Raw genomic sequence first — 17,001 nt, 5'->3', positions numbered from 1 at the left:
AAATATTTACAGAAAGTAATCAGAACTGATATACCTGCTTTAAGTAGGCTTAAATTAGAGGTGATTTCTGGCAAAGCAGCACATCATAGAACACATCAAAGAAACATATTCCAACATTTTGTTCTTAAGAAGGACTTTGTCATTTATAAAAACATTTTTCATTCAAAACCCAAATTATCAAAACCGTGTTTTCTTCAGGTACTGATCAGTCTACTCTAAAACTGGTGTCTTACACAAGGGATGCTTGTTGTTTCAGTAAAGGCTTCTGTTAACTAGTTGGTTTTTGATCAAGTGGTTTCTACTTATTAATCTGCTCTTCATGCTGTTTACAACTTACAGCTGAAAACATATACTTCATTAAAAACACATGTAATTCAACTACAAACTAAAACTCCCAGTTATTTGAAACTCAATGTGGCATGTATTTTATATATTTCATTTATATAAACTTCCTCAAAGAAATGTATTGTAACTTCTTTGCCGCTATTGTGACAGGCTTTATCTAACGAATTTGTAACAAGCATGTTTGCTTGCTTTTAGAGGCAGTTTTGGCTTTGCTTATCTAGTTGCTAAAACCTAATCTTAGACAAGACACTAATAAAGGCACTTCTTAATTTTTTCAGTTAGCATCCAATCTACTTATTAACTACAGTATAAGAGCTACAGGGCTCTTGGGGGTTTTGTGCACTATCTGCTACTTGTGCTATTTAAAGATATAAACTAAGTAAAAACAAAGGTTACAGATGCTGTTTAAAATATGCAGGAAATACTTATTGATTTTCGTGACCGGTTTGTTATCGTTATTAATTACTTTTACAGCATAAAGAAGGATTTGCTGCTATTCAGCTAATAGATTACTTCCTCCTGATCAATTTATTGGAAGTTGTCATATGTGAAAAACATGTTGCTTGATTTCAGTTTGTTGGAAGAAGTTTATAGCTTGATTAAACTGAGAGATTCCTTGTAGGCAAACTTTGATGATGGGAACAAATCAGAGTGTCATTTTCTATGGTGTGAAGAAATCCTGTATAATGATCCATAGAGGGCAGGTGATTTGGTAGACCCCAAGTTAGCAAATACTTTATCCTTTTTAGGATCAACTTGTCAAATTTTGGCACTGATGCTAAATCACTAGTCGTGCTTATGCATTTACCTTTGGAGGCAGAATACTTCACACCTTGCAGCTTCTCTGCAGACTTTAGGATGATTTCCATGACAAATGCGTATATCTTAGAAAGAGTAAGCAAATGGACCACAATATTAAATCAGTATCAAAGTGAGTCCAAACCCTATAACGACAACCCTAGGCTTTTTTTTTTTAAATCTAGGATTGGTGGAAAGTTCAAATAAAGCTCTAAACAGGAAAAGGACATGCCGTTAGCATTACAGATATTTGCGTTTTTTTCCACCTGACTGTCACAATCTCTGCTTTATCCAGACCAAGTATGAGTCATTTACTTTTCATGCAGGCCCCCACTTTCCTCTGACAGTGACAAAAGGAAATGGGTATAGCCTGTACCTGTTGAGGAGATGTATTATTGGCTGCTATCCATTTATTGATGGCATGGAAATCCATTAACTTTCACCATCCCTCCTAATGACATCCTATAAACTATTGTCAAATTGGACCCCGTGGGATTGCCAAGGAAAGTATGAGGACACAGGGAAGAGGAGCACCTGTCTCCTGCAATAATCTTTGCTCTCACAAGTTGCAATGTCAAATGGCTCTTTTTTCATAAAGTCTATGTCAGAAGCGTTTCTGAGTCATTCCTCTTGCATTGATCCAAGAATATGAAATCACACATCATTGTTATGTTTTGGGAAATAGGTCGGAGCACTTTTCAGGAGGTGGCATTCAAGGTAGGTGTTGGGTGAAGGTGGCCCAGGCTGATTTGCCAGTTCGTTCTGTAGAACAGATTTTCTGGTGGAGTTTTATTGCTGAGCCATTTAGCATCCTCCCAGCATTTCATTTCATTTAAACATCCATGTTCGGAACAGAGCCAAACTCCCAAATAAACCTTGTTGGTTACCTAATATTAAAACCCCATAAAATAAAGACTCCTTGGCTTCTCAAATGACTCAGTCTGCTTACACTAAGAAAAGAGTTTGTTTTTAAACACGGCATAAAGCAGACTAGACTTGGGTAGATTTTTTTTTTCCCTCAACCTTCACTGTAATCTTTTCTTAATGAAACTATTTTGATTTGGGAGGAAAGAAACATTTGAGTAGTTGGATAATGTCATATTTTTTTGTACAAGTATTGTGAAGTAGGTGTTATTTACCATCTTCCTCAAACAACTGAGAATATTTGATCACTACTGGATCATTCATAGAGAAAGCTTTGCTTCTTTATTTGTGCATGTTTTTTCTAATCAATCCCCAGTTCAGGACGTATGAGCTTTAATCCTAAATTTGCCACTGACTTTAGCTCCCTGTGCCATTTCTGAATTGTTTCTTTGACATAGTTTATGCATTGGCTCGCTGTGTATATGAATAGAACTAGAGATACTATGATGTTATATAACACTTAAAAAGTTGGGATCATTAGCTTTTAAGATACTTCTGCATTTAAGGGGGTGTAAAATTACTGTTACATCTGTGCATACATTGGTATTTCTAATAAGGTTGCTGTTATGTGAACATTATAAATAGTTATTTGTATTTATGTATATAAAGTGCATACATCTACTCCTTGTAAGCTAAAGTGATTTCAATGCTTTCAGACTTTGATTGCTGAAGGTGAAAAAATAGTTTAACAAATTATTATTGCAGCACTCTTTTTCTGTCAGAAATTTTATGTTCATTACCTAGGCACTCTTACCTCAGTTTCTGGTAATTTCGTTAACCAGTTGTAATATAATTGTTTGCTTAAATTATATCAGTTAACATTCTAGCCTCACTTTTTTCTGTTTGAGGGAGGCCTGGGGGACAGTTAATTTTAGCCTTTATATTTCTGGTGGCTGGAACACATATGTTCTCTGTCCTTGCACAACTGGCATGTTTCACTCATTAACTGTTTATTTCAGCTGCACTGTCTGTTTTCTGTGGGAACTGTGAAGATTTGAGATGCTAATGTTCTTTGAAAGACAGAAAACAATCTCTGTTATTCCCTTAAGACTGCCAGGCTGGTAGGAAGGCCTTTAATAACCTCAGCTTATGTTTTGTTATATGCTGTTGTTTCAGGTTCAATGGATCCAAAGGACTTTCTGAGGGAAGCACAAATAATGAAGAACTTGAGACATCCAAAGCTTATACAGCTTTATGCTGTCTGTACTTTGGAGGACCCAATTTATATTATTACTGAGCTGATGAGATATGGAAGTCTTCTAGAATACCTTCAAAGTAAGCAAATGACTATAAACTCATTTCAAAGGGTGCCACAGCTGTCAGTTTAGTAAACACACTAACAGAAAAGATAGAAGTACAACACTCTGGTTTAATATAAAAGCTACATTATTTGTCGTGTGTGGGGTTGAGAAAAGAGGAAAGAAAGAGGTTTATGAATTTCTGAAGTGCCAAAGTATTTGAGAAGTAGGAGAGAATCACATTCACAGTTTGATTCTTGCCTTATAATGACACACATTTTTCCACCCAGTTCTATGAGTACATGGGAACATACACCAACAGAATAAAAATGTAAGCATCCAGAAGGATAGGTCATCATATTTGACATGAAATAGAGGCACTTCCACAAAATGTACTTAACAGCTTTGAAATCTATTACTAAGCAGGGATAGCCTTTCACTGTGAATTTGTCCCTTGCCTATCGCATTAGGGCTTTTATCTCAGCAGCACTTCAAAGTGCTCTTTTGAAGGCAAATAATAATTAAAAATAGAGTTGTACAGCCTGGAACAGACTAGCATAATTATTGCACTTTAGGTTCACCCCTGCTATTGAGAAATGCTTGATTCTAGTGTTGTTACTCATTTTCAGTTTAGCAGATGTCTATGAGATGCTAAATGTCTCTAAAGCTGTAATGATCTCCTGAAGACAAAATGTTCGCTGCGATTGTCGTGCTAAATTTCTTCTCTGTCTCCTGCACATAAGGCAAAGCCCTGTGAAATGCCACAGACAGTATTTACCATGACACATGCCTTCCCCCATCTTCTCTGTGGAACCATTTTTAAAGCGAGGCTTAGTCCAGGGCCAATTACATCTAAAGAAATCTCTGGTAGAGGGACTGTCCCACCAGGAACTTCACAGAGAGGGGCTGCGACGAGCTTGGGCCAGATCATCCACAGTTTTGGAGGCATTTAGCAGCCAGAGGTAGCAAGGCACAAATTTTCTTTAAATTCTCATCTTTGGTGCCTTTGTGTGCAGATCGCTGCTTATCTGATTGAAAGAGCTTGGCACATCAGGAAATGATTGCTGTGCATTAAAACACGTATTGCACCTTAGAAACAGCTCTGAGAAAGCCAGCATGAGTCACAGCTATTGCAGAGGTGAAAATTGGCCTGTTTGTGCATGGAGAACAACCTGTCCAGGACACATCAGCGCTGCAGCCTGTGTGTGGATCAGTTGCCAGCATATGCACAGCAGCTGCCCTTACTCTGGGCAGCGCATGTATGCAGCCTGATCTTTGCCTGAGCACTCATTCCTGTAGTCCTGCATCAGAGAGACTGTGAAAAGCCAGTTGCTTTCCAGGCAGCCATGAAGATAACCATAAAAATGGCCAATTGAAACCCAGCCTAGCAGTACCTCTCCTTGTCTGATAGCCTGTGCACACGGGGATAAACAGAACTAAGAGGTGGAGACAGAGATCCAGGTCCTTTGATAGTATTGGTCAGAGAAAAGTCGTCACCGTCAGTGAGAGTAATAAATAAAAAGATTTGAAGCTTGCGTAGAGCTCTGTGACTGGAAGTGATCTATATCGGCTGGCGGTCAGTGCACAGCTCCTGATAAGCTTTCTTGAGACTCAGCCACTGCAGGAACCAGGAAAACATTTCCAGAAGGCTGCTGTCTCTGTGTGCACTATGGGTAAATATGGCAAATTAAAATAGAAGGGAAAGTCCAGAGATCATTCTTTGGTTAAGTTTCCCCTCCTAGAAATGCATGGTATGTCTTTCCAGCTTTAAAAATCCCTAATATTTCATGCATAGTGACTGTCGCATTCCACCATAACGACAGCTACTTAATAACGATGGGCATGTGAATTCCCTGTGCACCCCGTGAACGTACTTCGAGATACCTCTTGATGAACACTGCTATGCAGAGTTATTGAGCTGCCACCAGTACGAGAAAAATGCAACTGAAAACTTTTCTTTGTTATTGGATGTGAATGCAAGTGTCATAAATGTATGAGTGTTTTTATCAATTCTGATAGACCTGGGGCTTGTTCTGGCAGGGACGCAGTCTTGAGGCTCGGTGAATTATTATGGAGGCAATGCTCTCAACTGGAGAAAGTGCTGCTTATTTACTTATTTTTTTATTGTCGGGCATCTGTCAATGAGAATGTTTTCCTGTCTTTCCTATATGAGATATTGTGATTGATTCCTTAGAACAGGGTGCAGATCCTAAGCCTTCTTTAATATTTTTCTCTAATAAATTTTTCATATAAGGGCAATAGTTTTGTCAAAAAATATTAGTAAAAAAGGACATGGAGGCATTACATTTTCTTTATAGGATAAAGAATAAACTATGGGAAGGTTTTATAAATTCACCGGTAGTGCCTGGTTTTGAGTGTGGAAGTTATATTAACCTTGGGTTTTTGTTGTAGTTTTTCCTGCTATAAAACACTTTAAAACAAACTAGAGCACGTGTATACCCATATGAATACAGCTGTAAACTCTTCCAACCTGCTCTGAACCAGCCAGGTGGGATCTGGCTCTGGTCTGGAAACCTCCATAGTTGTACTAATGCAGTGCTGTGCTTGAACTTGTGTGCTTTGGCTGGCCCAACCAGGGATTTTGGAGGTATAGTCAGAAATCTTTATGAGATGACTGTACGTGATTTGCACTTCAGATCCCAAAGAGACCCATGCTTTCATCCTCTATGTGCGCAGTTTGCAGCTCCTGATCAGCTGAGGCTCCTCCTTACAGCTTTCCCTTCTTTAGCTCCAGAACAGGAGCAGTGCAGAACCAGCTCACAGAGAAAGACCCTCCAAGAAATACTGCAGCAGCCAGGGCCACGGTGGCTTCTTCCCTTCCCTCAGCCCACCTGCTAAAGGCAGTAGGTCAGCCTGGTCTGGGATCCCAAACAGGCTCCAGTGGAAGAAATAGTCTTTCAGCTACAACTCCACCATTAGACATGGATCTGGTCCTTGTCCTTTAACAAGGTGCACCTGTGTGTCCTGCAGGGAATAAGACAGGGAGGGTTTAGCAGCTCTAACTCCTTTTCTGCCCTGAAGCAGGTCATTAAACACGAGGCTTATGAGTCATCCTTTTTTCCGTGACATCCTTGTGTTCTGCCTCTTGGAGCAAGCTTGTGTCAGGCCAGCCTGGAGTGTCAGCAGAGCAATGACAAACCTGTGCTCAAGTCTGTCTGCATCCTAGTCTGCTTTCACCAGGAGGTAGTTCGCAGCCTGTGCAAATGAAGGAGCAGCATGAAAGGGAACATGGAGAGAGGGATTTTAAACTGAGTCACATAAGCTAGTTTCCAAAACCCAGGTACTCATGCAAGGTACTTGTAAATATTTAGTTAATTTCTGATTAAGTACAACTTAAGCATCATTTCCAGATTTATGTCTTTGTCCAGCAAGCTGAATAATAAATGTTGATGCTTGCCAGTCATCAGAACCGCAAAACTTCAGTGTTATATTATTCTGTGGCCCGATGATGGATTTTCTTGTTGGTTAAGCCATAGATTTTCACATAGCCTGATTTTTATCCCTCTCTCTTTTAAAGGTCAAGGCAGCTATTAAACACATGTGTGGGAGAGGAAAAGACTTTCTGAGTCAACAATAGAAGTAAATAATCTTAGAGCTGGATTATCATGACAATGACTTTAGCCTCAAAAAGGAAGTAGGACAATAGATATACAGGGAAAATTCAATCATTTAAAATTCATTTCTTTTACCTATTCATCTCAGAACATCCAGATGAGCAGGAAATTCAAGGCCTGGAGATTGCAGAATAGATTAGTAAACAATGGAATTTCACACTCCTCATAAGGAGTGATTGCAAGGTTAGGTCAGATAAAATGCCAGAACTGGGGCAGGCTATGCAAAACAATGCTAAGACATACTTTCACTAGGAATCAATTCAAAATAAGCCACAGAAAACTGCCAGCTACAAATGTTTTATTTTTTTTACACAGAGGCAGTAAGGAAAAGTCACCATCCTCAATGAGAAAGAACTACCAATAAACGTAGCAGCAAATACTTAGCTTTTTGATATTGTTAAGATTCTGAAACAGAAAGTTGGAACTGTTTTGAGTATTAGAGGCTACAGAGGTAGACACTTATGCTTCGGCACTGCAGTGTTTGGGTTTGGGTGGCAGTGATGCTTGAATACAACACTGATTTGGCTTACCTAGGTTACCCTGGGGTATGAATTCTTTGCTGTGAGGAAGTCAGCTGTCCCCAAAATGCCACAAAGGACCTGAATTTGAATTCTAATGTGTTATACTCCAATTACTTTTTTTTTTGAGTACCTGTCTTTCTTACTATTTTTGTCTGCAGTTTTTCATGGCCTAAGGCTTTTTACTTCATTTGTGGAGGGAAGTTGCTCTGCTCAAAGTTCTTTTACTACTTGGTTTGAACAGCTGATCTTTGCCACATCTCTATTTCTGGGACATGCTGATCTTACAGTGGTGGGAATGGCATGCACATTGCTTCAGAAAGTTCTACAAGAGAAGCAGGCAGCTTGAAAGCAGCTCAAGGAGTCCTACTGTTGAGTAGCAGCAACAGATATAACAGCGTGAAGCAGTCAAGTGGACTGGAAAGTGAAAATGAGAGTTACACTTGACAGCAGATGGTATATTTCCTAGTAAGAATCATTGGAGAACAGGGAACCAGCATAATTCTGTGCTTTTCCATCTTTAATCAGCTTTGGCTACACCCAGTGCGTACTGACATTAACTCTTACTCACAGTTTGAAGCGGGTTATGCACTTGTCAGAAAGGCAAACATCTGCATTACTATCGGTAGATAAACGCCATTTTCTTTGGACTGTGTCCAAAGGTCCTTCCAGGCCTAGATGAACTGCTGCATTTAGTATGTACTCTTTTAAAGAAGATGGGACAGGCATTGTTATGCAGTTATCGTGCAACTAGCTGCATGACTAAGTAGTGTCATTCACTAACCTCTGTCATTTGGTCAGGCTGTTATGTTACTGTATTGCATGGTTTTGTTGATTTGCGTTGGCTATTGGAACCAGTCAGCTGTTATGTTATTTATATCTGAATACGGTAAATATTATGTTATCCTTGTAATCTTCTTTTTAAACAGAAGATGCAGGCTCCCAAATATTCCTGCCACATCAAGTAGACATGGCTGCTCAGGTGGCTTCCGGGATGGCTTACCTTGAATCTCAGAATTATATCCATCGGGATCTGGCAGCCAGGAATGTTCTTGTTGGTGAACACAGTGTTTACAAAGTAGCAGACTTTGGACTTGCAAGAGTTTTTAAGGTGGGTTGTGAGAAGGTGAATTGGCTCTACTTTAACACTGGGGAACAAGGTGGAAGAGGTCAACTAAAGGACAAACTGTAGCCTCTGAATTGCTGGGTTCAGGCAAAACGCATGCCCAGGGAGAAAAGGACCCTAATGTGTTCACTTGTATCCTCTACCTGCGTTATCCCATGCAAGGTTAGAAGCGGAAAAGGCATGCCCGGGGAGAAGAGGACGCCTAACGTGTTCATTTGTATCCTCTACCTTGTGTTATCCCATGCAAGGTTAGAAGCTGGCCTGTGCCTTTATGTCAGTCTGAAGATGGCATCCTGGTGATTGCTTCCCACTCAGCCAGCAAGGAAGGAGCCTGGCAAGCAATACCCTTTCCTGCACAATCTTTATCCACATCACTAGTGTCTGCCCCATGGAGAGAGATCACAGGAATGATGGCCAAATTATATTCCTGAGCCTGTAAGGGAAGGCATATAAAAATGTATTGACAGCTATTCTCTCCTTGTTCACTTCCCCGCTGCCTCCATGATGCTTGCGAGTGCAGGTAGTAATCATAAAAGGACCTTATTCCTCTCCACGACTAACAGCAGAGTTCATAAAGTGAGCTCTCAGAGCTTTAAATCTGATGCAGTTTCAAGTTCTTTGCCATTGCACTGTTTTTTTTCTCTAGCCCTTGAGGACGTGGAATGCCAAGTAACGCTGACCAAGATCACCCTAGGAAAGAGCTGTGGTTTAGAAATGAGATTTCCTACCTCTGAAAATGATTTGATCAGAGTTGGAAAGATTTGATTTGACATATTTTATGGATTTCAATATGTAATCCATAATTACTGAGGTCTTATTATTGTTTTTATTGATTTATGTTCTTGCACTGAGAAGGAAAAACAGAGAAAAAAGCCCTCTGCTTCTCGTTTGTTTTTTTTCCATTCAAGCAGCAGAAATTGAAGTTCATAACAGTTGGATTTATTACATACTGAAGTATAGAATAATGGCTTGACAATGGCATCAAGGGACTTTGAAAGTGCTTTTTGCTTAATTTTGATTCTTCTAGTTATGCATAAGTTCAGATTGCACATTTTTTAACATGAAAAATATATATTTTTAAATGAACAATTCTTCAAATGGATATTTCTCCTCAGTCCTCACTAGAGAGGGTAATAATTTACAGCTGTTGACACTTCTTGTTAAAACTGAACTTTACTAAAATACTCTGTCATAGAGTCATCTTGGTAGACTTTCTTAGGAATATTCTTTCCTAAGCCAAATCACTAACATGGTCACATGCAAAGATCCCAAAGGAGTAGGTGTGAGAAATGAAATCTCTATTTCTATATGTGTTAATTAGCATAACAAAATCGTTTCTAGAAATGAGTATTATGGTCAAGATAGAACCTGCATCAGTATGTAGATACAAAACAGTAACAACCAGTCTTTTCAAAACTATAGGGCAGTACAGCTGGGAAAAGTACGTTCTGTATTAAAACAATCAAACAAACAAATTCTTGTACACATTTGCCTGGATTTGCATGTGAAAAGCCTGACCAAGGCTTGGATGTGACTGATGTGCACTAAATTATGCTTAGGAATTAAAGAGAGAATAAATGCTTACAAAGTTTAGATGTCTATGCTATAAAACTTTAAGGACATGATTCTACAAAATTGCAAGTAAATAATTTTTCTTTTTCTATGTGTCTTTCATCTTCACTTTACATGAATTAATTGGACCTGCTGTAAGCTAATATGTTAATTTGAATCACTTGGAGTTTGTTCTTTGGTCTCTTAAACCTGCTTAAGCGATTGTTATCAAAGTCAATGGCCCTTCAACACTGCAATAAATCACAGAAGAAAGTTTCCGAAATTCATTAGCTCTTGCTCTTTTGCCTTCTCTGTTTACTGAAGAACAGACATAGAGCCATTTGGTCTCTACTGTCAGCAGTCTGCTTACACTGCCACTCCTGACAGACTTCTGAAATCTTGCATGCCAGGTCCAGAATTCACAGTAGCAGGTCATAATTAATCACGAGCCACTCCAGCGCTGTGTGCTCACTTGAAATGAAAAATGCTTTAGAAAAGCCTCCAATGAATGGTAGCATTTCTCAACTGTGAAGCCCAATTCAACAATAGACTTCAGAAAGTGCATGCTTTAATACTGTGAAAGGCAAGTGCTTGGCTAAAAGAGGGTAAGATTAAGCACATGCTTAGCTTAGTCAGGTGCTTAAGTGCTTTGCTGAAGCAGATATGACATCAGGCTTGCTTCGTTTTACCCATGACAGGTAGAAAATGAAAACGTATATGAAGCTAGGCCTGAAACAAAACTCCCAGTGAAATGGACAGCCCCGGAAGCAATCCGCTACAACAAATTCAGTGTTAAGTCAGATGTCTGGTCATTTGGAATACTTCTGTTTGAAATAATCACCTACGGGAAGATGCCTTACGCTGGTAAGTGCTTTTACCTAAAGAATGTCTAATGATTTCTTGCTTTAAGAACAACACACAAAAATGTTGAATGCCTGTACTGCGGGCATGTTAAAGGGTTAAAACTGTAAATACAGAAAGAAGGCTGTTCAGCTGAGGCCCCTTTAGTGGGTCAGACCTTCTGGCTGCCCCAGGCTCCCTGGAAGCTTTCCAAAGGCTGTGATTAGCAGCCATTCAAGCTTTCTCTCACTGGAGTCAACCTGCATTGCACAGGCACCTAAGCCAACTGGCTATTTCCCTCTAGCATCAGCTCAAAGATGCGAATTCTTGGAATGTGCAAAAAGGGAAGGTTTTTCTGTCCCCCATCCTGCCCTTGGTTTTGGTTTTGTTTTGTTTTGTTTTAATTTATTTTTTGGAGGATATCTCATGGCAGAACAGATTATTATGTGTGAAGTGCAGGCACTTCAGGAAGAAGGTGTCTGCAAAATGAATCAGGGTGTTTTTACCCCCTTCCCTCGTATTTGACTATTGCAGTGGAAAGTCTTCATAGAGAGAAGGATCACAAGAATTAGGAATAAAATGACACTAACCTCAAAAGTAGATTTAATGGTATGAGAGCAGCTATTATTCCTAGCACCTTGAGAAATGGTCAAGGAACTGTGGCTCCAATAACAGAAGATATCAGTGAGATGATTGACTGTGACTCATTTTGTGCTGGTGAGGAGAACACAAGGGAAGGACTAAACCAAAAAAAAGTTATGCTGCATCTGCACAGGCCTGAGGGGTGGTGCGTTCACCATAAACTACATTTCACAGGGTCACAAACTGGTATTTCCTGTAAAAGGAAAAATTGATTTTGCTTTTTGATTCCCACCCTCACCTCCTCTGAAACCATTCTGAAAAAAAAAAAAAAAGAAGAAAACCAAAGCCAAAACCCCTCAACTCTTTCTTCTATAAACGATAGGTGTGTGCATATGCACACATGCACATAAATAAACTATTCAAGTATAAATGACATGTAACACCGTGATTCTCGGTATTGTCTGAAAATTTGTTCAGCGTTATCCCTTTGCAAAGGCATAGTTTACCTGTAATTTTACAGTAGAAAACGTCCTTTTGCCATGGCTATTTGCTTCCTTGATACTACTTTCAGGAGTTTGTCCTCAGTAATCAGTTAGGAGAAGAGGTTATGTCGATCCATGGTGGCAGTGGGTAATGTACAGAGGGAACACCATTCAGAGATCTAGGGAAAAGAAGTAAAGATTATGCAAGTCAAGATTTAATTTAAAGAGTACAAAATTGAAAGGGAACAGGACAATAGCCTTAATATATAAAGGTATAGCAAAAGTAGGGGAATGGGTTCTTCTCCGTGACTCGCGGTGACAGAGCAGCAGGATGCCATCGCATAACTGCACCAGAGAAAACTTAGGGCTGACGTCAGGGAAAACTTTCGAAGTGTGAGGAAGATTCAGCAGCAGGACGTATTTTCTCGGGAGATTTTGGAGTCACTGAGACTAGAGGGATTTAGGAACAATTTAAGCGAAACAGATGTCAGAAAAATTTCGGCAAACCCGGGTGGCGGAGGAAAGCCTCACACCCAGACGAACCCATCTGCTGTGCCTCTCGGGTGGCGCAGTGGGGGTGAGGGGGCTGGGAACTGCCGGAGGTGGTTTTTAACTGCTGGTTTGGGACCCTCCAGTGACTGCTGTCGCCGTTGAAGGGGGCTGCGGAGGCTAGCCCTGCCCTCAGCGTGCGCCTGTACCTCACGGGGCGGGCATCCCGTTGCCTCGTCTCGGGAAGGGACAGGGACAGGCGGCGTCACTAAGTAAGACCGCGAGTGGTCTGACGAGCTCCTTTCGGCTTGCAGGTATGCCGGGACACCAGGTGATCCAGATGCTGGACAAGGGGTACAGGCTTCCTCAGCCGGCGACCTGCCCGGCGCCGCTCTACCAGCTGATGCTGCAGTGCTGGAGCGCGGAGGCGGGCGGGCGGCCCACCTTCGAGGCCCTCTGCGGGCAGCTGGAGAGCTACTTCGAGACCGACTGCTCTTCCTACGCCCGCGCCCAGGCCGTGGTGAAATGAACCCCCGGGCGGGGGCCGAGGGACAGACGCTAGCCGACGTGGCCGAAGGAGGGGCTGCGAAATCAGCCTGACCTCAGGCGTGGAGGTTATTAGGGGGTGCGGAGGAAATCTGGTACGTTTTCATCCCCGCACCGCTACTCGGAGGCACTTAACGTTTTTGCTGCTGGCAAGCGTTCGGCAAGACTAAGCGTCAGGAAGCTGGAGGGGCGGGGGCTTCTCAAAAATAAAATGTCTTCTATTTATTTTTAAATGAGAGATTGCAAGAATGAACAAATGAAATGAGTGTTGCTCAATAACCATTGTAGCGTTTTGTCATTTCTTTATCGGAATAATTATTTGCTGTTCCTTAGATTTTTTGTTCCTACCGGGTTGCTCTCATGAAGGAATGTGATGGCTCTGCACAGCAGGATCTGTGCTTCCAGAGTCCTCTCATTGTAAAAAAAAAATAAAATAATCCCGTGACTGTGATGATGGCAGAATCCAGATTAATTGCCTTGCTTAGACTTGAAGTACATGTGCTTTTGCTATATCAGAAAATAACACAGATGTTCATGGGAGAAAAGGAATTGTTTTGCTTTGTGGATGCAAAGAGTGATCTTTTTTAGTTTGTCTACTCTTCCTCTTTTACAAGAATAAACACAATTATTATTAGTTTCTTGAAGCTGTTTCTTCTTAATGTTGTTAAATAGTGCCACGGAACCGATGAGTTATTGTGCATTGAAGTGTAAGGATTTGTTTTAATAGTTCTTCATTTTAGGGATATTGGCGGAAAAGATATCTTAACAAGAGCTCAAGACTGCCTTAGCCTTTTAGAGTGACACCCTTTCCTATCCTGCTGCCCAAATCATGGAGCCTCTCCAACAGGGGACAAGGCCCAAGGCAGGTCTAGGTATTTTGCAGAGGAACTAGCAATCCATGCTTCCATCTTCACCAGATGTAACTTTAATACGGGAGATTTAAATAAGAGATGATCCATTTTATTTTGTTCCATGGGGAAATGGAACCCAGGTGCTTCTGCTAGCAGTCTTTACAGCTACAGATTTTAGAATTTTTTTGCAGTTTTTCTAATTAACTACAGTATCAGTTCTGCTAAAATCTGATATCAGTGACAGTTTTATGTTCTCAGTTGTGAGGCTTAGAGAACCAAGTTTTAATTATTTACTTATGATTCATCAGTTAATTATTTAACAACATAATCCAGGAATTAAGAGCTGTACTGTGTCAACATAGTGTGAGCTCACTATAAGTGTGCTACCATTTTCCTCTCATATCAAAAAAGGGTATAAATAAATGAAAAGATTCATTACCTTAAAGGCTGAGCAGCTTTTATTACGTATTTTTCATTTTCTTTTCTTCTCTTTATACTTCAAATCCATTCATCTCAGTGCCTTGGTTCTAATTTTTAATTTCCTTTTCCCCTCCTCTACTTTTGGAAGGCAGCACACCATTTTTTTCTTTCATACACATCTCTTATGTACTTGCTATTCAAAACTCCTTTCATTATTTATTGTTTTTCTCCTCTTTCTATCTTACTACTTCTAGAGTCTTTCTAGCATTCTGTCTCTGTTCACCTTCATTTTCTGTACAGTGTTTCTCCCTACTAACCCTCTTTATACTAATTACGTTTGTAAAGCACAATACAGTGATAATTAATTAGCTGTCATAGTATCCATGCAATTTTGGAAAGTAATCATCCACTCTGAAAGAAGAGGTTAAATGGCTTTGCCAAACCCATCCTAATAAGAATTGGCGTGGAAGGAACTGGGAGACTCCCAGGCAAAGTCTCCTGCTGTCCTCCGTCCATGTTTGTTTTGAGACTAGCTACCAGCTCATGGCCCCAACAAGATCTTATTTATGATTATCAAACCTCCATCAATCCATGTGTCTCTCATCTGGCTGGGAGCTGTGTTTAACACTGTTACAGTATGAGGTTAGCAAATCCCACAGAGTAGGTTTATGTAATCAGAATAGGTATGCTGTTATTTGGAAAGATCTCTGTGTCAAACTTGCAGTCTTGATGTTCAAGCACTATTTCTAGCATGATTTTTCAGACTTAAAACATTAAGAAAGTTGCAAATAAAAGTTGAGTTTGCCCAACTCAAAAAAACTGTTGATAAAAGAAATATAATCTTAAAAAGTACAGACGTGTGCAGTTGACAGGAGATGAGTTGCCAGGAAAAAAAAAAAAAAAAAATTGACAGCAGGGAAATAGCAAAGTTCTCAGAATTCCAGATTATACCAACTGGTCCAAGCTGTTCTGTGCTGGCCTCTGCCCTCGGATGGAAGTCAGCAGGATCTTGCAGGACTCCACTGAAGTGACACCAGTAATTCTGAAGAAAGCACACCTGTACAGTAAGTATCTTCCTAAACTAGCACGTAGGGAATAGAAAGTCTGTTCGTCCAGCTAAGTTGAATACTTTGTCTCCTTAATTTCTCCCACAGTCAGAGAGAGAGGCTTCCTGAGATGGTGAATCAGTGCATTAAAATTGCATTTCTCCTCTGAAGAACCCCTGGTGGCCTTCTTTCTGTTTGCTGCTATAAAGGTATCCAGTAGAGATGAGACTCTGCTGAGGGGTGGATGTACTAACCCACATGTTGCAAACTGAAATTAGCTGTTTCAAGCTCCCTTTACCAAGTTTGGCCTCATGAACCACCTTTAGCTGAAAGGAGCAGAAGCTGCAAGTGAGCTGCACCCTGCAGACGTGCGTGAGGAACGGGCACCCACATGTGATGGCCTCCAGGTGACACGGCCTGGCACACCGTGCTGCTGCCGGCAAGCATGTTCCCCTGCTGCTGCATCCTGCCATTTTATCTTTTGTGCTTTCTCTTTGCATGCTTGCACAGCCGCAGCTAGTTAATGGAGTTTGGATCTGCCAGCTGCCTCTAGCAAGTGCTGGCCCAGAGCGGGAGACAAGCAGCAGCACTGGCTGAAAGCAGGAGGTAGGTTCACTTTGGTGTGTCTCATTTAGGCACTGCATTAAATAAATAAGTTTATTTGTCTTCATCTTTGAGGCAGCATGTGCATATATGGCCTCCCCAAGGCGACATACTGTAGGTGAAGATGCGCAGTCAGGCTTTGTCTTCCATGCCTGAACACCACCTCCACCCCATTGGTGTGTGTCCTGCCACCAGTGCACCCTCTTTTCTTACTAGAAGTGGAAAGCAAGGAAAGGCAGAAAGACAGGTAGGTGATGGGGCCAGGACATTCATCCTTCTCTTGCACCGAGATGCTCCGAGAAAGTCTGGTGCCTGGTAGAGCCCCTTTGCCACTATCAACAATCCAGCTGAGGCCAAGCTTGGAAACCACAGATGCTGCTATGAGATCCAGTTGTTCCTCTTTCTGGAATTCCTTGCAATTCCTTATTTTGCCTGTCCCTAAACTGCTGTTATACCAGTGAAACGCTGCCACGCTCATTTGAGCTCTAACTTTGGGGTCTCTTTTTCCCTGGGCTGGCAGGGGAACAAAGGAGAGAAAAATCAGCAATGCAATGGAATCAGCAAAGCTCTGGAAATAGAGAGTAATGTGGAAAATTAATCATTCGTTCTCAGCTCTTTCTCTCCATATTTTTGCAGTCAAATGGATCCATTACCGAGAAAGACTGGAGGAAGAACGCAGCAAAGGGTGATAAACCTTCACAGAGTTCAATTTGCTTGCAGGCAATGCAACATGCAAAACTATACCTTTCCAAGTCCAATTCCGTTTTATAATAATTTTATTTATATGACAGATAACAATTATAGTCGGAAGTCTTTGCTATGACTTGATTTAAATTAAACATCAAGGTTATCATTTCCAGTTACAGTGCACAGTGAGATGGGTTTAACTTAACTCACTCTGTTCTTGAGGCCTTTTATGTTCAAGGTTCTGCTAGAGCTATCTATTGCACTTGTTTTTACCTGATGGATCATGGAGGGAAACTAATGGATTCAGTTATGAGAAACTG

General features: G+C 40.9%; 1 protein-coding gene across 1 annotated transcript in view; it reads left to right on the top strand.

Annotated features, from left to right (window-relative positions):
* FRK (fyn related Src family tyrosine kinase) overlaps positions 1-14,370 on the top strand; it is a 54,786-nt gene extending 40,416 nt beyond the window's left edge. Inside the window, exons 5-8 of the mRNA XM_052781320.1 lie at positions 3,184-3,342; positions 8,388-8,569; positions 10,834-10,999; positions 12,843-14,370. Coding sequence (XP_052637280.1) covers positions 3,184-3,342; positions 8,388-8,569; positions 10,834-10,999; positions 12,843-13,057 — 722 coding nt within the window. The 3' untranslated portion in view covers positions 13,058-14,370. The remainder of the gene's footprint in view (positions 1-3,183; positions 3,343-8,387; positions 8,570-10,833; positions 11,000-12,842) is intronic.
* The last annotated feature ends 2,631 nt before the right edge of the window (positions 14,371-17,001 follow it).

The sequence above is a fragment of the Harpia harpyja genome, chromosome 3 (genome assembly GCF_026419915.1).
Source record: "Harpia harpyja isolate bHarHar1 chromosome 3, bHarHar1 primary haplotype, whole genome shotgun sequence".
In the NCBI taxonomy this organism is placed as follows: Eukaryota; Metazoa; Chordata; class Aves; order Accipitriformes; family Accipitridae; genus Harpia; species Harpia harpyja.
The sequence above is the reverse complement of the archived record's forward strand: the minus strand, read 5'-3'. Positions and strand labels throughout refer to the sequence as shown.